Raw genomic sequence first — 20,549 nt, 5'->3', positions numbered from 1 at the left:
TAGGTTTATTATTTCCGGCAAGGACATGAAGCATATGTTGAAATGGCCCGGAAAAATAAGATTTATAGTATCAATCCCAAAAAACAGCCGTGGCATAAAATGGAACTACGGGTATGGTGTTTATTATTTAAAAAGTTCTAGATTATGTAGAAAATTGTATTGAATGGTACTCTTTTCACTGTAAGAAACTGTTCCATGAAGATACCTTTTTTAGTTGAAGCAGTCCTAGAGAGTAGAAGGTATTTAATTTTCAGAGAGACACAAGATTGAATTTATATATTCCTATAGTTTATAAATTGGGTACAAAATGTAATTATAGAGAAAATTAGTACTAATGTCTAAGGTAAACTTCGTGTGTGTGAGTATTTCTAGATTTATCAGACAGAGTTCAAAATTATGTAGAGGTCTTTGGAACTATATTGGAAAACTTTTATTTCAGTAAAGTTTTCCCCTTTATAAATTTTTTATTTATTTATTTTTTAATGTTTATTTTTGAGAGAAAGCTTGAGTGGGGGAGGGGCAGGGGAGGCACAGATGATCTGAAGCAGGCCCTGCACTGACAACAGTGAGCCTAATGTAGGGTTCAAACCCACAAACCGTGACATCATGACCGGAGCCAAAGTCAGATGCTCAACTGACTGAGCCACCCAAGCGCCCCTCTCTTTTTAAATTTTCTGTTGAGATATAATTTGTGTACTATAACATGCACAGATCTTCAGTACATAGGTCAACAAATTTTTACATGCACAGGATAATCACCACCTAGATCAAGACAGAAATGAAGAAATGTTTTAATTAGTTTTATCAGTTTATTTTGTGAAGATGGTTTCTTATTTTTTATATCTTTTTTCAGGAACAAGAACTGATGAAAATAGTTGGCATAAAGTATGAAGTAGGATTACCTACCCTTTGCTGCCTTAAACTTGCTTTTCTTGATCCTGACACTGGTAAACTGACTGGTGGATCATTTACCATGAAGTAAGGACTATTGAAAGAGGCAGTGGTTTCTTAGTATAGTAGATTGTTTTTCAAGATTCATATAAATTTGAACTTTTAGATGTTTTTAGGTATGTGACCTAATCAATTTGTTTCTATTTGTAATTAGATACCATGATATGCCTGATGTTATAGATTTCCTAGTCTTGAGACAACAGTTTGATGACGCAAAATATAGGCGGTGGAACATAGGTGGGTAATTTATTTAGAAGCCATACATGTTCGTAATTTTTTTAATCTAATAAATTATTTACTATTTTTAATAATTTAGAAAAAGATAATCAGAGAAATCTTGCCATTTGTGGGAACGTTGATAGCAAAGTAAGATATGGTGTCAGGTATTTAACAGTGGACCCTTCAATGCAAGGATTAAGAGTACTGACCCCCTGCATAATCAAAAATCTGTGTATAACTTTTAATTCCCCAAAGAGTTAACTACCAATAGCTTACTGTTGACCAGAAGCCTTACTGATGACAATTAATACATATTTTATTTATTTATTTATTTTTTTAAATTTTTTTTTCAACGTTTTTTATTTATTTTTGGGACAGAGAGAGACAGAGCATGAACGGGGGAGGGGCAGAGAGAGAGGGAGACACAGAATCGGAAACAGGCTCCAGGCTCCGAGCCATCAGCCCAGGGCCTGACGCGGGGCTCGAACTCATGGACCGCGAGATCGTGACCTGGCTGAAGTCGGACGCTTAACCGACTGCGCCACCCAGGCGCCCCAATACATATTTTATATATGTATTATATACTGTATTCTTAAAATAGGGTAAGCTAGAGAAAAAATATTATTAAGAAATAGTAAGGAAGAAAAAATGCATATACAGTACTGTATATATCAGGGAAAAAAATCCATGTATGAGTGGACCCACATAGTCTAAACCTGTATTGTTCAGGGCTCAATTCTACTTTTAATATAGTTCATGCTGAAATTCTAAACATGTTCTCTCTCAGATTTGGTAACTCATTAGATTGTTTATAGCTATTTCTTCAGCTGTTTTATGTGTTGACTTAAATTTTCTTTTAAAAATATAATAATTCAAAGTTGAAGCAGAAGATGTCTTCCAGTTCAAAATGTTTAATAATTTGGACTGGGGCCAAAGCTAAACTGACATTTTCCTTTCATTTGTTTAATGTTATAATCTTTAAACTTAATATTGTAATCAAGACTCAAAGAAACTTTAAAATTCTTAAAAGATTCCAGACATTTAATATGTATTCATTTATGTACACATGGATGTGCAGTTCATTAGAGTTGGGTTTTTTGTTTTTGTTTTTGTTTTTTAATTTTCAAATAGGGGCACTCTTTGGAGTGGTACATATATGGCATATTTGGTTTGAAAAACCACATCAGTTGATATGCCAGTCCACCTCTCTTCCAGTGCCATTGGAAGGCATTGGCATGGTGATTTGTCTTGTTTGGTCATGGTAAACTTAGAAATTTACATATGTGTGCTCCAAAAAGAAAAATTAGAGAAATACAGTTTATCAAAATTAGGGACATGGGAGTTATCAAAAAATTTACATTCCATGTAAATTCTATTACACCATTTTTCTGGAAACTTTGAAAGGTATGTTCCATCATATAAGGAAATGAACCAAGGAAGAGAAAGACCTGGAATCCCCTCCTCTCCACCAGGAAACAGAAAATCCAGAACAAGAAAGAGCCAAAATGAATTCCCAGTAATAGTCCATAGAAGTCTCAGGATAGCATCTGTCTAGCAAGATCTATAAAATGATAATTCAGAAGATGTTGTCCTCTAAGAGCAGTCTTTAGGAAAAAAAGAAAATGGAACAGATGAATTATCTAATGTGTTTGACTTTGTTGGAAATTAAGTTGAGGAATGTTTTATAATTTAAGCCTTTAGAGAATGTGGGAAGACTTTATAAATACAGAGAAAACCAACCACAGACAGTGAAGTAGTTATTATACAAAACTATAGAAGAAGGGAATTGTATGTTTGGCTTTGTAGCAAACATAGTGCTGATAGAAACAAAATAGATTAAATAAAATACACATAAATTGTTTATACAATTATATGGAGAGGTCAGTACTTAATGTCTAAAATTAATGAGTGAAGCCATAGCTGTATACTCATTTAGAAGTCTAAATAAATTCAAGAAGAAATCTTTGCAAGAGTTAGAGGTTTTTCTTGGTTTTGGTTATAAGCCTTTGGTACACTTGGTTGTTTAAACTATTTGAATGTGTTATTGATAAATTTTATTTTATATATATATTTTTTTTTGTTTTAGAGAGCATGAGTAGGGGAGAGGGGCAGAGGGTGAGAGAGAAGAATCTTAAGCAGGCTGCATGCTCAGCATGGAGCCCAACACAGGGCTTGATCCCATGACTCTGGGATCATGACCTGAACTGAAATCAAGAGTCAGACACTCACCTGACTAGGCCACCCAGCCACCCCTAAATTTTATTTTTTTAAAGACATGCATCTGCCAATAAAATGCAGAACAAATATTAACAGTCAGAATTTAGGAATATTCCGGAAATGAGCTGATAACCTATGTCTTCAGAAATGTTTAAAGTTTACTCTGAATGGTGTACTCTATTCCTTGCTTAATTTCATTGTTACTCTGTAGTATTGTTTGTTGAGGTTAGACATACATTATCCAGTTCCTCTTCTTTAGCATAATGTCATCAGTGTATGTAAGATCATAAAAAATAGCTTTTTGAAACTCATGTTTACTGTAAGGTTGTGGTGACATCAAGAATGCTGTTTATTAATTATATGGTAGCTTCTCACTAAGCTCAGTGTCACTAATATATATGCATCTGAAGAGCAAGTAGAGATCTGATCTGGTAGTAGATCCTGTTTACTGCTTAACATTGGCTGTTAGAATGCTTGAATCTGCATTTGGGTCCCAATGCATACCCATTCAAAGTTAGATATAATTCAGCAACATGCACTTGTGTTCTATTAACTTACTCCTGGCTCCAGTTTCCGTTTGTCATTAAATTTCTTTTAATTTTTTTTTAGTTTTTAGTTTTTTTTTTTTTTTTTTTTTAGTTTTTAGTTCATTTTATGCTATATGTCTCTCCAAACTTCTAAATCTTTTTTTTTGTAAAAATGAGAATATAAACAAATGCTTGCTCTTTTGGGTTTGAGAATGAAACTTACTCAGATGAGTTCTAAAATACCTAATTTGTTCAAAGTCACACAGATAAGTTATTTGAACTCCAGTCCTTCAGACCCTAACCTATGCTCACCAGGAGAAAACCACTCTGTACTGTGAAAGCCAAGGAAGAGGAAAGAGGGGCAGAAAGGAAGACTTGATTTACAGTTTTCATATGACACAGAAGGAAGTTGAGAAGATAGCTTATTGGGTCTATTGGGAAAGTAGTTTTAGAAACATGACAGTAGCTGAGTACAGTTGGGTAAGGAAAGAGACAAAAGGAATGATGTCTAGTTTACAAAGATTAGTTGTTTTTCTTTTTGTTTCTTGTTTTTATAGGAAAGGGAAAGTGAGTATATACAGGAGTGTTACAGCTTCAGGGTGATTGACATGAAAGGGACCAAACAGATTGGATGTTTTATTTTTGTTTCTAGGCTGGAGTCTTGATTGTTGGAGGAACTTGCCTATAGGAAACAAGAAAATAAAGATAGACACTAAATACTTGTTGGGTAGAAATTATCTAAACTGTGCTTTTATTTGAATGAAAAGTTTGGGCATAGTCCTAATGATGAGCTTAAAATTCTAGAATGGTAAAAATGCTTAAGAGTGAATTTCTCCTGGCCCTAATAAATATAAGAAATGGTACTGGAAACTGGTAAGTCATATTGATGTGTTTATTAAATAAGTTTTTTCTTCAATATTACTAATTTTATTTATTGTTTATTTTGGAATGTGTAGGTCACTTTTTATATGTTTTCTGAAATTATACAGGCAGTTTAGATTTGGGTAAAAAGGAGTAAGTACAGCATCAGTACATTTCAGAGTAATGAGATGGCTTTTATTCTTATCCAGGTGACCGTTTCAGATCAGTCATAGATGATGCCTGGTGGTTTGGAACAATTGAAAGCCAGGAACCTCTTCAGCCTGAGTACCCTGATAGTTTGTTTCAGTGCTATAACGTTTGGTAAGGGAGTGTTTGTTGTATTTTAGTTCAGCTTGAGTTACTTTTAATATTTTCCCCCATCTGTTAATAAAGTGACAAAGACACTTCTTTTAAACACTTAATGTGATTTTGTAAAACTTACAACACAATATTTAGATTTTTTAATGTAAGGATTTTCCTTCCTTTAAGCTGGGACAATGGAGATACAGAAAAGATGAGTCCTTGGGATATGGAGCTTATTCCTAATAATGGTAAGTGTATGTTAGGCTTTTTGTGTCTGTGTTACAAAATTAGTTTCTTAAATAAGGAATCTGATTTGCTGACTTGCTATTGCGTAAGGTTGTTATGAAGAGCAAACAAAATATTCCGCAGTTATTTATTGCACACCTGCTGTGACCTTGGATTGAAGGTAGAGATGGCATAGCATTGAACATGATAGACATAATCTTTGTCCACTTGGAATTTATAATCTTACAGTGAAGATTGAAATTAGTTAATTATAGCAAAATATGAAAATGTTTTGCTAATTATTGTTCCCTCCTAGAAGGTGAGCATTTGGGAGCAAAGATTTTTTTTTTTGTAACTCCAGCGGAACACTTAAGACTATAACATAATATTAAGAATATTAAGATTCAGCCTTTTGAGTGAGACAAATACTCATACCCTGTCTCTGCCATCTTCTATCTGGTGTCATCTTGGCAAGTTCCTTTTTTTTTTTTTTTTTTTTTTTTTTAAATATTTATTTATTTTTGAGAGAGAGAGCGTGAGCAGGGGACGGGCAGAAAGAGAGGGAGACACAGAATCTGAAGCAGGCTCCAGGCTCTGCACTGTCAGCCCAGAGCCTGACACGGCTCGAACCCATGGACCGTGAGATCATGACCTGAGCGGAAGTCAGACACTCAACTGACTGAACCACCCAGGCACCCCTTGGCAAGCTCTTTAAAAGACTTAAAACTTCAGATTTTTAGGACTTCAGCCTTTGAAAGTAGGTAAACTAATACAATACAGGGCTGTTGTGAGAATTAAATGCCATCATGTGCATAAAGAGCTTAATATAGAGCCTGACACATGTAAGGGCCTCCAAGAGTAGGTAGTTTGCTACTAATAACAACTGTCTTCTTGCATATGGCCTGATATATATTGCCTTAGGATTAGGGAGTCAGATTTGGGCAGTAAGCAGATCTCTTCCTGGAACTGAAAAAAAGCCGGTGTGGGTGAAGCCTGTAGATTGCATTTTCCTTCTACCTTAGTGCCCATTTTTGTTTCTATTTTTAAAAAGATATCGCACACATAAGTATATATGCATAAAAGGACTTAAAAAGCTGTATATTCCAGAATATTAAGAATGATTATAAAGGTTGGGGATTTTTCCCAATGTGTCACTTTTCTTTTCAGGTAAGAATAAAGACTTTAAAAAACAAAAGGGAGGAGCTCTTGTGACATAATAGAAATAATCATTTATAATGCAGTTGTTCACTAGTTACAGTATTCTCAAAAGTCAGAGAAAAGATAACTTGGAAATTTAACCCAGCTGGTAAACCTTAGAGATGAGAAAATCATGCTCATACATTATCTAAAACTAGTTCTTTCTCAAAATTATCGCTTTGAAAATTTAATACCAATAACATATTTTTTTATCTCACTACTAAATTAGAGCTGTTTGAAACTATAAAATATCTTATACAACTTGTAACATTGTTACATGGCTTATCTTCTGATTTTATTTATCTTGTAAGCTTGAGTTTGAAGTCACATTGGACTATATATGAGAGAAGTGATGCTAGTCAGTGTTGTAATGCTTGGGGTATTTCTTGAAATGAATTAGTGGCATTAATTAATACGGTATTTCCTACCTAAATTTAGCTGTGGGTGAAGGGGGTGGTTTTTGTTGGTTTTGTTCTGTCCTGATATATATACACACATGCACCTATGGAGTTTAATTACATTTTGTAGAGGAAGAATTTTGTATACAAATAGTAGCATATTTTCCAGTGTTCTCTGATGAAGTCTAGCTCAAAGGAAAAGGTACTTGGCAGATTTGTAAATTTTATGTCACCATCACCTCCTAACAATACTGTTAAAGATTCAGGTATCCAGAAGGCATGCCTTCATCATTTAAAAGCAAGAAGTATAAGAATCATCTGTTAGTATTAATAATTCTCTGTTTCCACATTTTAAAAAGTTGAGACTTCGATTACAGTATTCATGAAAAACACCACTTTAGTTCAGTTTCACCTTGTGTATGTTTTATCAAAATAAATATGAAGATTATATTATAAAATTCAGAAAATCTTTAATTTCTATCATTTTACAGAAATATTTGTCCTTTATCTGAAACTGATAGTAGAGCAAGTTGTCTGGTATAATTTTGGAAAAGTAATTATATACCCATCTAGAGAATTATTTATAAAATTGTTTAAAAATTAATGTTATTGACCCTTGAAACATATTTCTCTTTAATGAAAAAAAGGAATATACTTACCAGATCTTTACAAGATTATACTTTAGGTTTTTTTGACAATATCAACTCTTTGTAAAGATAACCTAAATATTAACAAATAACCTAAATATTAGCAAGAAAGACATTTTAACTAAATCTGCTTTTCTTTCTGTGTATTTCAGCTGTATTTCCTGAAGAACTAGGTACCAGTGTTCCTTTAACTGATGTTGAATGCAGATCATTGATCTATAAACCTCTTGATGGAGAATGGGGTTCCAATCCCAGGGATGAAGAATGTGAAAGAATTGTTGCAGGAATAAACCAGTTGATGACACTAGGTAAATAATAATAGTAACACAGCAATGCAGGACAAGCTGGCAAAAAGCAAAGGAAAGGAAAACTGTTAGTATTTGAATAAAATTTTTCTTCACAGTGTCATGTCAGTGGTTTTCAAACAGAGTGAGGGCCCCCAGAAATGCCAGGGATACCTCTGAAAAATCTGGATCCTCCAGAACCCAACTTGAAATCCCTCAACATATTTAAGCTGACATGACGTGAATTGGGAGAGTGGGGCTGAATGCTGAATTATAATTATATGAATAGCTGTACCAGTTTTCCCCTTAACTTTATGAATATATACACAAGGGAATACTTGCAAGGTAATAGGAGAGAATGAAATGCTTTGTCTCATATGAAAAAAAGAAAAACAATGGCCACAAAATGTTTGGTTATCTGAATTAAGGGCTTCCAAAACAACTCTAACTGGTGTGGTGGTTGGTAGCAACCCCTTCTGTCGATAGGGAATCAAGCTTAAAAAAGGGAAAAATGATGAATAAGAAGAGGAAAATACTCTGGAGACACATATTGGATGATATTTTCATTTGAAGTCTTTTTAAATATGGCAACACTTCATTTAAAGAGTCTATAAATATAATCCTAAATAATTTTAGTAGTTTAGCATAAGAAGTTGTCTTACACTAAATGTGGATAAGCAAAAAATGGAGAGTGATCTTTATCAGGTTTTAGATTTTACCAGTTTACTGTGTGCCATTTGGTCAGTGACGTTGAGTCAGAGACTTCTGGATCTGTTCTTCCTCTGTACTTGCCTGATATTTCACAGAATTATGTTGTTAAAGTAAGGTAAGTTTTTGAGAAAGGTTACATTTGAATGGAATGTGTTATTATAGTGTTACTGAATGATTGTGAAAAACCTACAGATTCAGGACTGGCCAGGTTTTAAGTATAGAAATATATGTATACTTAATAGGTCAGATTTATATATTATCTGTCATGGCTTTTCTTCTAAGAAATCTGAATAACAAATATCCCTAGAATTTTGCGGTGTAAATATAGATGTAATAAGAAGTGAGACTCTACTATGCTAGCTAAACTGTATGTATTTTCTATGAAAAGACAGTGACAGTCTAAGGGTTATATGAATCAGAACTTGTCTTAACTCAAGCAGAATTGTGAAGTCTTGTTAAACCATGAAAATTAAACATACAAACTAATTTTTTTATTCTAGATATTGCTTCAGCGTTTGTGGCCCCTGTAGATCTGCAAGCCTATCCCATGTATTGCACTGTAGTGGCGTATCCAACGGATTTAAGTACAATTAAACAAAGACTGGAAAACAGGTTTTACAGGTTAGAACCCATTTGCTGTAGCTACTACCAAAAGAATACTAAATGATCCTTGGGTGTTTCTCAAACTTTAATGTCCATACATATCACCTAGGGATTTTGTTAAAATGCAGAGTCTGGTTCAGTAGTTTTAGTAGGACGTGAGGTTCTACATTTCTAAGTTCCCTGGGATGCTGATGCTCCTGATCTATAGACTTGGAATATGGTTCATAGATACGGTTTTTTCTAGTTGCTAATGAGTGGGATGGGACCTCACTGTCTTCATACTGTATTTTACAATTCAAGCCAGAGTATTTCATTTCCCACAGATATCACATTGAAATATTTGTTCATGGATTTTTTCATAGAACAATATTAAAAAGTTGTAGGTTTTTTTTTTTTCTTATTTTGCTTGTAAATACTTAAGAACAACAAAGTTAGGAAAATTAGGGTATTTTTCATAGCTGTACTTTAGCTTGAAATATAGAGTTTAAAAAAAAGACGTCTAATTTAAATTAATTTGCATCTTCTAGTTAGCAGTTTGAGTAAACATTGAGTTCTAATCTGAGACATGCATCGTAGGCTTATTGCCTAGAATACGTTTTTAGAAAAGTGAATTTAAGTCTATAGTTTTCACATAATGAAATCATATTTCCAGTTTTCATGACTTTTGCTTAAAAGACAACATTTTAATTTAAATCAGTGCATTAAAAAATTTCTTTGGGAGGGTCCCTGGCTGGCTCAGGTGGTTAAGCATCTGACTTTTGATCTTAGCAAAAGTTCCCACATTAGGCTCTGCTCTAGGAGTGAAGCCTGCTTAAAAAAAAAAAAAAAAAAAAAAGTTTGTGAGCACTTTCATTTTACTGCAGTTCTTTACATTACTATTCATTTTAACTTAGGGGAATTTTTATTCATATTTCATATATTTTGATATAAAATGTGCCTTCGGTTCTTTTTATTCCTTAAATTATAATTCTGATTTGGTACTTTCTGTGCCTGCACTGGAAACACCATTTATTATTCCTTAACTTACTAAGCAAGGTTTTTCAACAAAAGCATTATTGACATTTGGGAGCTAGAAAATTTTTTATTGTGAGGGGCTGTCCATACCTTTACCCTTTGGGTGCTAATAGTAACCCCTAGTTGTAAAAAGGAAAAATGCCTTTAAACATTGCCAACTAAGATGTTAAGACTTCAGGTTCTAAAGATTTTTCTGATCTTGTTAGGTGCTTCTGCTGTTGGTATATTGATATTTGTCAAAAGCATAGAGATGAGGAGGAAATCATAATGATGTGCGCCTCCCAGCCATCTTACCTTCAAAGTACACTTCTTTAAATCTTTTTTAACATCACATGTTAGAAGTTTAAGAGAAAAGGGAGTAGTTATTTTTAACTATATCCTTCCTTGTCCCTAGACCCCTAAAATTGCTAAGCCTTAAGAACTGTACTTAGTGCTTCAGAGATGGAACAAGATAGGGGAGGAAAACGGGAGAAAGAGTTGTTCCTATACACTAATTGTTGGATTACAGCTAAAAAGATAAGCTCCTGACATCTCCCACTATTGTTGTAAATGTACTTTCTCATAGAAATACTACTTAATATGGTAATTGCTAACGTGTAGTGTTTTTTAGGGTACATTATAAAGCTTAAATAGGCTTTATTGGCAATTGCTTAGCTTAGTAGTCACTTTAAGAAAAAATCTTGGAACACAATCCTTACATAAATTAGAAACAAACTGCCTGTTTTTGAATCTGGTAATAAAGACCTGAGTTATGTTATTTAGTAAAATGATGCCTTCATGTGCGTTTTCACTGCTTCAAGTTTTGTTTTTCCTTTACTCATTGGCTACAGATTTCTTGCAGTTTATGGTTTTCCTCTCTGATACCTCTGGTTCAGTCTCATTAAACTACTACTGTCGTTTGCCCTGCTGGGCATTAATCTAATACCTTATTTTACACAGTTTTCTATAGAGTATCCTGAAGATGCCTGTGATTCTGTTACTAGAATAAGTCTTGCAATGCTGTATGAAAAGCACACAGCTTTCTGTATGCTTCTGTACCCACAATTGTATATAATATTTGTAAAATTACATATAATTGTGTTTCTGTTCACACATCAGTATCAGTAATATTTTCTGAGCATTTTCTTCTTTGCTATTTTAAGTGGGACCACATATTGGATGATACTCTAGATGTCATTTTTGGATTTTTCTTTACTTTCAGAAAGAAAAGAAACCACTATTAATAGTCTAGTGTGTCTAATCTAGGGTGACATTTTCTATGCAAATACACAGTTACTGTTGCTACTCCTTTTTTTCCCCTGCCCAAATGAGATATATATTTTTTCAGAATAATTTTTTAAGTGGTGAGTTTTGTAATTGAATTGAGACTGCCATTGAAAAGTTGGAATGTCTTGGTTTTAAATTGTGTGGAAATATTTCTAAATAAAATGAGGCTAAGACTTCTGTATTTTGTTTAAGGCGAGTTTCTTCCCTAATGTGGGAAGTTCGATATATAGAGCATAATACACGAACATTTAATGAGCCTGGAAGCCCTATTGTGAAATCTGCTAAGTTTGTGACTGATCTTCTTCTACATTTTATAAAGTGAGTAGTTTTTCCACACTTAATTATAATTAATTAATGTCAATATTTTAAGCTTTAAAAATGTCAAAATATAAAATGCAATTATTTTTTATATGTATGATGTTGCATGCTGTGCTATAAACTAGCTCCACTCAAGATAGGAAGCATACAATGCCTGTCTAAACACTTAGTTCATTGGCTGATATTAATTATGAAATCATAAAAGTTCTGTTACAGTTATATTCTATAGTTAATATTAAAAAATATGAATCTCTAAATCTAGCTGTTAGATAATAATAGTAAGGGGTTAAGCACTTATAGAACATAATAATGTTTTACCTAAAATAGTTCTAAACCAAATAATAATAATACAGGTGGCAGATATCACTATCTGGAATTAACAGTTAAGAAAACAGTTGTAGAGGTTTACATGTTTAATTTGCACAGGAACGGAGTGTCTGCCATCTAAGAATTTTTCATCTTAACATTATATTGCCCTTGACAAGTTTGTAAATAAGTATTTATGTAGTCCAGCAAGAAACTAAATTTAGCTTTCAAGATTCTTCTTAAAAGTCAGGTTTACTTCCTCATTCATTAATCTCCTACCAAGAATGATAACTGCAGCTCTTTAAGGGAGTAGCTCTTTTATTTTTTTATCTTAATGAATTTTATATAGCCACAGAATGAATTGAGCTTTCTAAACTGAAGCCAGAGGAATGACTCAGTGGTATGTTTTGTCTAACATACCACTCTTGAGTTCATACTGAGGTTATTTAAATTGGATAATTTTTTCTGGCTAAGAAAAAAATATATTTTATAAGTTAAGTTTAAATACTCAGCTGCTGACAGCTTTCATTTTTACATGAAGATATTATTGAGGCTTTTTTAAAAACATCTCCAATTTCATTCTCATTACTCAGCATAATCGTAGGGCCCCTTTTTGTGGTATTAGTTAGGGTTTTTTTTTTTTGTTTTTTGTTTTTTGGAAGTTTTTTGGTAAAGACGTAGGTAATTTCAATATAAGAAAACACCAAAGAAAATTAGTAAGATAAATATTATGCCCTACTCTCTACCTCACTCTGTAAAGAAATCTGTTGCCTTTCAAATGGTTTGGGGGCTATTTTTACTATGCCCTTTTTTTTTTTTTTTTTTTCTTTCCCCCAGTTTTAATGGGGAAACTAATTAAGACTAATTAAGGATTAATTATCCCTGGAAGATTGTTTACATAACTTAGTTATAAGGGCTTATAATATTTTGCCAGTGAAGTTTATAGTCTGTAATTTTGCTATATGTGTGTGTATGTACATTTCTCTTTTCCAAAGAGGAATCAATAGAATTGTGTGATACAGGAATTTCACACTTTAGTGAAATAATTTACATGAAACAATTATTTTTATATTTGGAATAGTCTATAAAATATTTTTCAAACTGTTACTTTGAAATGCCTTGTAAGAATAGATTAATGTTTAAAGCATCTATATTTTATGTATCTAAAAATAAACCCCTGCATTTTTTTAGAAGTATATAATTTGTTTATACATTTTTAGCTAACAGTAACTTTTAAATATTAGGTATATCTTGAAATTTTTATTATACTTTGAGTTATTTCTCAAAGTTTGAGATAACTCATAACTTTGAGTTATTGGCCAAATTTCAAGCAATAGGGTATATATAATGAGGTGATGTAAGAGATAAATGAGATAGAAATGTGTATTTATCATCTTAATACAATTTCGTAGATAAATTTTAAGTAACTATAAGGAAAATAACAAGAAAATCTGTATGAAAATTTAGATGGGGATTACTTCTAGCTTATGAAAGTGGGGTTTTAGGTACGGGAAACATGGGTTAGGATGTTACGGACAAGATAGATATCAATAGATTCAAAAGTTAGATGAAAGCCATTCTAGGGACAAGGAGTGTGGCATAAGGGGTAGGAAAGGATAAGGAGTTATTAACGGAATTAAGCAATTTATACCAGGTGAATTAGAGAGTACGCGAGCATAAGTAATAAGGATACAATGCTATAAGCATGAGTTGGAGCCAGATCATGTAGGGCCTTGAATGCATTTCTAATATTAATTGATAGGGAAGAGACAGAAAGCCTAAATAGCAGATTGATTGCTCCAGCTGACCAACTAAGAGGTGATGAGAGTTTAATTTATGGAAATGAGAAAGAAGCAGAGACCAAGAGATTTTGAAGGTAGAATCACAGAACTTGGCCAATGATTGGGTTTATAAGGAGGCAAGGGAAGGAATAGTGAAAAATCACACATTACTGTGAGAATGGTAATGCTGTTAAAAATAGGAGGAAGAGTGGGGAGTGAAAATTAGGTTTAGACATGTGGAATTCTAGATGATGATAGGAATCTCAAGAGAAGAGTCAGACCAAATTATAGAATTCGGAATTCATTTACACAAGTAAGGTTATCAGGGCAAAAGCTGTAGTGTCAAGAAAAGATGACTAAAGGACAAAATTTTAGGGAATGACTATAAATATTTAAGAATGAAAGGAAGAAGGAATTAGAAGACAGGAAGTATCTTAGCTTTCCTTTGTATATTGAGGAATGAAAGAGGGCATCCCACACACAGCAGCAACCTGAGCAAATACTGGGAGGTAAAAATTCGGTTTGGTGTATTGAAATAGGCCAGAATGGAAGCTCCACATAGGGTGGAGGGGCACGGGCAGGTGTGTGGGTATAGGGTTTTGGAGTTAACCAATGAAAAAAGCCTTCCGCTTCAAACTTTATTTTAAAATCTGGTTTTGTTAACAGATTTAAAGGAAAAAAAATAAAATCTCAGGACTCTAATCTTACGTACTAACATTTCCTTGCTGTTTAGGGATCAGACTTGTTACAACTTAATTCCACTGTACAATTCAATGAAGAAGAAAGTTTTGTCCGATTCTGAGGTATTTAACATTTCATTATGATATTAATATTGGTCTTTTTCTATATATATATAAAAAGAAATGTACACATAGTAGTTTTCAGGTAAATGCTGTAATGAAAATTATTTTTGGTTAATGCTGTAGTTTCCAAAAAGTAGTTCAGCATTTTTTTGCTGTAGTTATTAAAAATATTGTGGGGGACTCTCTAATGAGCCCATAAAGTGTTCCAGCATATACATTATGGGTTTTCCAAAGTGTAAAAGTGATAATTGGTATATAAATTACTATGGTAGATTCTCTAAACTCTAAAACATGTAATGAAGTCTAGAATGTTTAGTGAATCTGATAAACTCTTATTTCAAAGGAAGAAGAGAAAGATGCTGATGTGCCAGGAACTTCTACCCGAAAAAGAAAGGTAAGATTTTTTGTTTTAACAGAAATACTTTATATGAATTAAAATGTATTAAAGGCAGTTTTTTAACTCTTAGTATTTTTAAAGACAGATTAAGTGTTACTTCTAAATCAGTTTCCATTACAAAATACATGGTTTTCAGAACTACGTGAATAATATTTTCTATTTGAGTTACTGTATATGACCTAATTATTTGAGATTGCATTAAAAATACAAATTGTACTGTATAAATGTTACTTTATTAATTTTTTATTTTAATATATTTGAAGCTTTTATACGTTTTATTTTATTAATACATTGAAAATTTTCATTTCAGGACCATCAGCCTAGAAGGAGATTACGTAACAGAGCTCAATCTTATGATATTCAAGCATGGAAGAAACAATGTCAAGAATTATTAAATCTCATATTTCAATGTGAAGATTCTGAGCCTTTCCGCCAGCCAGTAGATCTCCTTGAATATCCAGTAAGTATTTTTGAAAATATTACCTTACCTGTCAGCTTGCCATATATCTCACACATGACAATTCGCTATTTAAGCTATTTCTTATGGTTATAGTTTATTTCTTCATTATTAAATACGTGTTCTCATCTATTTGGCTAAATGGAGCATCTGAGTTGAGTAGTGTGGTATTTAAAACAGAAAGAACCCCAAATTAAGACTCTGAAGTATTAGATTATGGCCCCAGCACTCCCACTTACCAGCTGTGCAACTTGGAGCAAGTCATTTAGTTTGTTTATCTGAATATTATTTTTTACTATTTTCTTTCTCAGACTAATTCCAAGAATTTATTATGGCAGTTACAGGAAACAAGAGTAATAATACCTAACCTTCCCTACAGGGTTAGGGATGAAATGAGAACACATTAAAATAATTTTTCACTTGTAGCACTATATACAAATGCAAGGTGGCATAATTATGTTTATGGAATTCAAGGTAGGGAGGTTGAGTAAAACTGATCCGAATATTTATTTTTACATGCAGTCTTAGCAATCTAAATATAGTTTAAAGTGATTTTTTTTTTATTCCTTTATTCAATTATTAAAGGTTGTACAGTTCAGGTAACATTCATTTATGGTTTCAAATGAAAATAAAAATGAAATATTTTATAAGAGATCATGACCCAAATGTGATATCATCTGACTTCATTAATTGTTTTTTATGTGTGTGTTCTAATTCAAAATGATGAATGAAAATAGAGAAATTTCATCAGTAGATAAATATCATAAAATGCCTTTTTTTTTTTTTTGTCATTTAAAGATCGAGAAACCTGGAATCTTGAATGTACAAGATAAACTTTTAATTCCAGCAATGTAATAAACTGGGCTAATTTGAACCCTATATTCCAAAAAAGTCATAGAAGAAGTAAGCTAATGCTACAGTACTCTGGTTTTCAATTCTCTTTGCTTTTGGAACCTGTGGATTTCCTTTTGTTTCTTACAAGCCCAGCTATGTATTTTAGAAAACATTATAGTTTATCTAATGCTTGCAGGTGTTTGTATTCTAGACTTTTCCCCAGAAAAGAAGAGATAGATGTAAGCTTTAATGTTTTGATTCTAGAGGCACAAGAATAACATGACGTAGAGACAGAAAAAGCCATGCAATCCACACTGAGGAAGGAAATTAGAACTGAGACCCCCCCCCCCCCCTTCCCAGGACTGTTGAAAGACTTCACCCTCGATGAAAACAATAGTATAATTCCCTCCACAAGGAAAAATATCTCTGTTGTTCTGTTGTCAAGAGAGAAATCTCTCATAGCTGGCTCTACGCATAGATTTAGAGCCTAAATTTACAGTATCCATGTGTGTAGAAATTCATCAGAGGGAGAAAAAAACCAAACCCTAAACAAAGGTGAATTAATGATAAAAAGAAATTGCAAGCTATATGAGGGAGTGATCCATCATAAATATTACAGAAACAACAAGTGGAAATATTAGTACCCTCTTCCCCAAAACTTGACATAATAGATTATTTCTGAAATACTATACTTCATCAGATATAAAACACCAATGACTTAATTTATGCATCACCAAGAAAGGAAAAAATGCTGCCAATGAAACTTGGTTGTTATTTGGTTTAATAGATAAATGGAGGGATAAGAAGCATAAGGAAAAAAAGACGTTATTTGAGGGGGAAAAGGCAGATATTTTTAAAAATTTAAACTAAATAAGGGGACCTGGGCGGCTCAGGCGGTTGAGCATCTGACTCTTGATTTCAGCTCAGGTTATTTCAGTTTGTGAACTCAAGCCCTGCGTTGACAGCATGGAGCATGCTTGGGATTCTCTCTCTGCCCCTCCCCCACTTGCATGTTCTCTCTCCCTCAAAATAAATAAATTTTAAAAAATTGTAAACAAAATGGAATTTCTGAGAATGAAATATGAAATAATTGAAATTAAAACTCTGAAAGAAAGGAGATACAGTAGATAAGATGAAAAAATTCAAAACATAACTTACAGGAGTTTCAGAATGGGAGAGGGGCAGTCTTTGAGGAGTTAATGGCTGAAGGTTTTCTAGGTTTCATAAACATTTGACAAAGCATGACTCCTGAGCAGGATAGATATGAAAAAAAAATTTTTTTACCTGGAATAATAGTGAAAAATCAAAACTCTAAGTACAAAAGAAAAATGTTAAAACAGCCATACAAAAAATATAGAAGAGAACTATTCTCATGACTGCATATAGTGTTACACTTGTGCATCTGGAATCTAAACGTTAAAGCTTGTATCTTTCTCTTCCTTAATGGGGAAAAGTCCAGAATACAAACACCTGCAGAGAGAGTGTGTGTGTGTAAAAAATATATGTATGATAACAATACATATATTTATATGGATACAGGTATAGCTGACTCATTGTTGAACTGAGGCTCATGTTAAGCAGCTCTCCAAGATACACAGCTGTTTGTTGACAAAGTGAGGACAGGAGCCCCTATTTCCTATATCAGGTGCACCAGAGCTTAGGCAGTGTTCTTACAGAATAACTAGTATATAAGAATGTAGTCTCTCTGAGGTACTGAGGTATTCAAAATAATGAGAACAGTATTTAGAGGTTCTCCTTCTAGCAGCCAAAAGTATTAAATAGAAGAAGCAAGAAAAAATTTTAATTTGATCACTTTGTCTCTTACAGTACTCCTTGATGGAGGAAAGTGTAAAGACTTAGGATTATTTGCTGTTTTTTATTATTATCACTAAGAAGAGAAAACCGGATTTATCTGCTTTTTATACTTCAGAATTAACTATAAGTTAACTGCCAGCCTAACTGTACTAGAATATTTATGGCAGTCATATTCTTCATATTTCAGCTTTTGTATGAAAATGTTTGTTCACATTTTGAGTTTAGTCAAATACTTAAAGCAGGATTTTAAAAATTAAAATTTTTTGATGGAAATCAGCATGCTAAATAAATATTCTACCCCATTTATTCAACAGATACATTAAATGGTTATCATATAGTGTATGGAGTAACAGAAACCCAAGATATGAACCAAGAAGAAGTGTTCTATATAAATATATTTAACATTTTCCTAAAATCTGCAAAGCTTATAGAGCCAGTATGTCATAATATTCAGTATCCATGTAATTATAGTTTCTGTTGAAATGGTTAGTTACCCTTAAGGAGAGAGAGAGGTTGCACAGACACTGTTCAAATGATGTTACCATTGCATAAAGCAGTTTTCTAACTCCTTTAACTTTGCTGCCCCCCGAGCCCCTCCCGCTACAAACTATCTTAAGAATCAGGGTTTCAGTCTTTGGAATGTCTTTTTTTTTTTAAAGGTCATTTATATGATTTTATTACACAGGAAAATCTGAAATTACAGTTTTCACTTTGGATATATTATTCTTTTCTATTTCACTTTTTTAAACTTTGTTTTTATTTTAAATCCAGTTAGTTAACATTCAGTTAGTTTCAGCTGTACAATATTCAGCACTTCCATACATCACCCTGTGCTTATTAAATAACCACAAGTGCATTCCTTAATCCCTTATGGTAACCATTAGTTCTCTATAATTAAGAGTCTGTTTCTTACTTTGACACTCCCCCTCCTCACTTTTTTCCTGTTGCTTGTTTTATTTGTGAAATTCCACATGAGTGAAATCAAATGGTATTTGTCTTTCTCTGCCTCATTTTGCTTAATTAACATTATACTCTCTAGCTCCATTTATGTCATTTCAAATGGCAAGATTTTGTTCTTCTTTATGGATGAATGATATTCCACTGTATATATAGACCTTCTTTATCCATTCATCAATAATACTGCTATACACATAGGAGTGCATATATCCTTTTGAATTCGTGTTCTTTGGGTAAATACCCAGTAGTGTGATTGCTGGATTGTAGAGTCGTTCTATTTTTAACTTTTTGAGGAACCTCCATACTGTTTCCCAAAGTAGCTGCACCAGTTTGCATTCCCACCAACAGTACATGAGTGTTCCTGTTTCTCCACAGGAGTGTTCCTGTTTCTCGCCAACACCTGTTTCCTGTATTTTTGATTTTAGCCATTCTGACATGTGTGAGGCGATATCTCATTGATGAGCATCTTTTCACGTATCTGTTGGCTATCTGTATGTCTTCTTTGGAAAAGTGTCTGCTTTTTTCCATTTTTAAAATCAGATTTTTTTTGAGTGTTTTATAAGTTCTTTATATATTTTGGATCCTATCCTTTATTGGATATGTCATTTGCAAATAGCTTCTCCCATTCCATGGGTTGCTTTATTTTGTGTATAACACCAGTATATTTTGATAATTTTGTATATATTATAAATACCTGATCAACCACTTAAAAGGTGTGTTCATAGAGTTACAGTCATAAACACAGTACATAAATCAAATTGAATCTGTTCAAGTGACCAAGGAAGATTGGGAAGAAAAGTAAAAAAAAAAACAGCAGGACAGATGTAATTGAAATCATTACAGAGTGTTTTCCAGCCACAGTGGCATCAAACCAGAAATAAAGTAACAGGAAAATCTCTAATCACTTGATTGATGACTAAATAAATATATATTTCTGAATAATCTGTGAGATCAAAGAAGTCTTATGGGAAATAAAACACATTGAACTAATAAATGAAAATGAATACAATATAAAAATTTGTGGGATGAAGCTAAAAAATTGAGGAAAACATAGAGCACTAAATAGTACATGAGAATAGAAAAAGTCTCGAATCAGTCATCCAAGCTCTCTCCTCAAGAACCAAGAAAAATTAAAATTAACCCACAGTGAGCAGAAGAAAGGAAATAATAAAAAAAAAAATCAACGCAACTGAAAACAAAAACAACAGAGAAAATCCATAAAACCAAAAATCTGGTTCTTTGAAAAGATCTATAAAAGTGACAAATCTCTATTAAGAAAAAAGACACAAGTTGCTAATATCAGGAATGCAATAGAAGATATCACTACAGACCATACAGATACCAAAAAGATAATAAATACTACAGGCAACTCTACACATACAGATTTGACATCATAGGTGAAATGGACCATTTCTCAAAGTACAGACTACCACAACTCCCCCAATAGAAAATAGATCA

The 20,549-nt window shown here is 32.9% G+C and overlaps 1 protein-coding gene across 3 annotated transcripts in view; it reads left to right on the top strand.

Annotated features, from left to right (window-relative positions):
• The window catches only part of PHIP (PHIP subunit of CUL4-Ring ligase complex), a 139,039-nt gene that overhangs the window by 103,814 nt on the left and 14,676 nt on the right, over positions 1-20,549 (top strand). For all 3 annotated transcript variants that reach the window (XM_086707280.1, XM_086707279.1, XM_086707278.1), the window contains exons 25-35: positions 4-111; positions 854-978; positions 1,106-1,188; positions 4,985-5,096; positions 5,265-5,326; positions 7,698-7,853; positions 9,041-9,161; positions 11,616-11,741; positions 14,562-14,631; positions 14,975-15,025; positions 15,339-15,488. In XM_086707280.1, the coding sequence (XP_086563406.1) occupies positions 4-111; positions 854-978; positions 1,106-1,188; positions 4,985-5,096; positions 5,265-5,326; positions 7,698-7,853; positions 9,041-9,161; positions 11,616-11,741; positions 14,562-14,631; positions 14,975-15,025; positions 15,339-15,488 (1,164 nt within the window). The remainder of the gene's footprint in view (positions 1-3; positions 112-853; positions 979-1,105; positions 1,189-4,984; positions 5,097-5,264; positions 5,327-7,697; positions 7,854-9,040; positions 9,162-11,615; positions 11,742-14,561; positions 14,632-14,974; positions 15,026-15,338; positions 15,489-20,549) is intronic.

Source organism: Puma concolor, chromosome B2, assembly GCF_028749965.1.
Source record: "Puma concolor isolate L17-30 chromosome B2, mPumCon1.1.hap2, whole genome shotgun sequence".
NCBI classification, from domain to species: Eukaryota; Metazoa; Chordata; class Mammalia; order Carnivora; family Felidae; genus Puma; species Puma concolor.
Note: the sequence above shows the minus strand (reverse complement) of the source record. Positions and strands in the feature narration are given on the sequence as shown.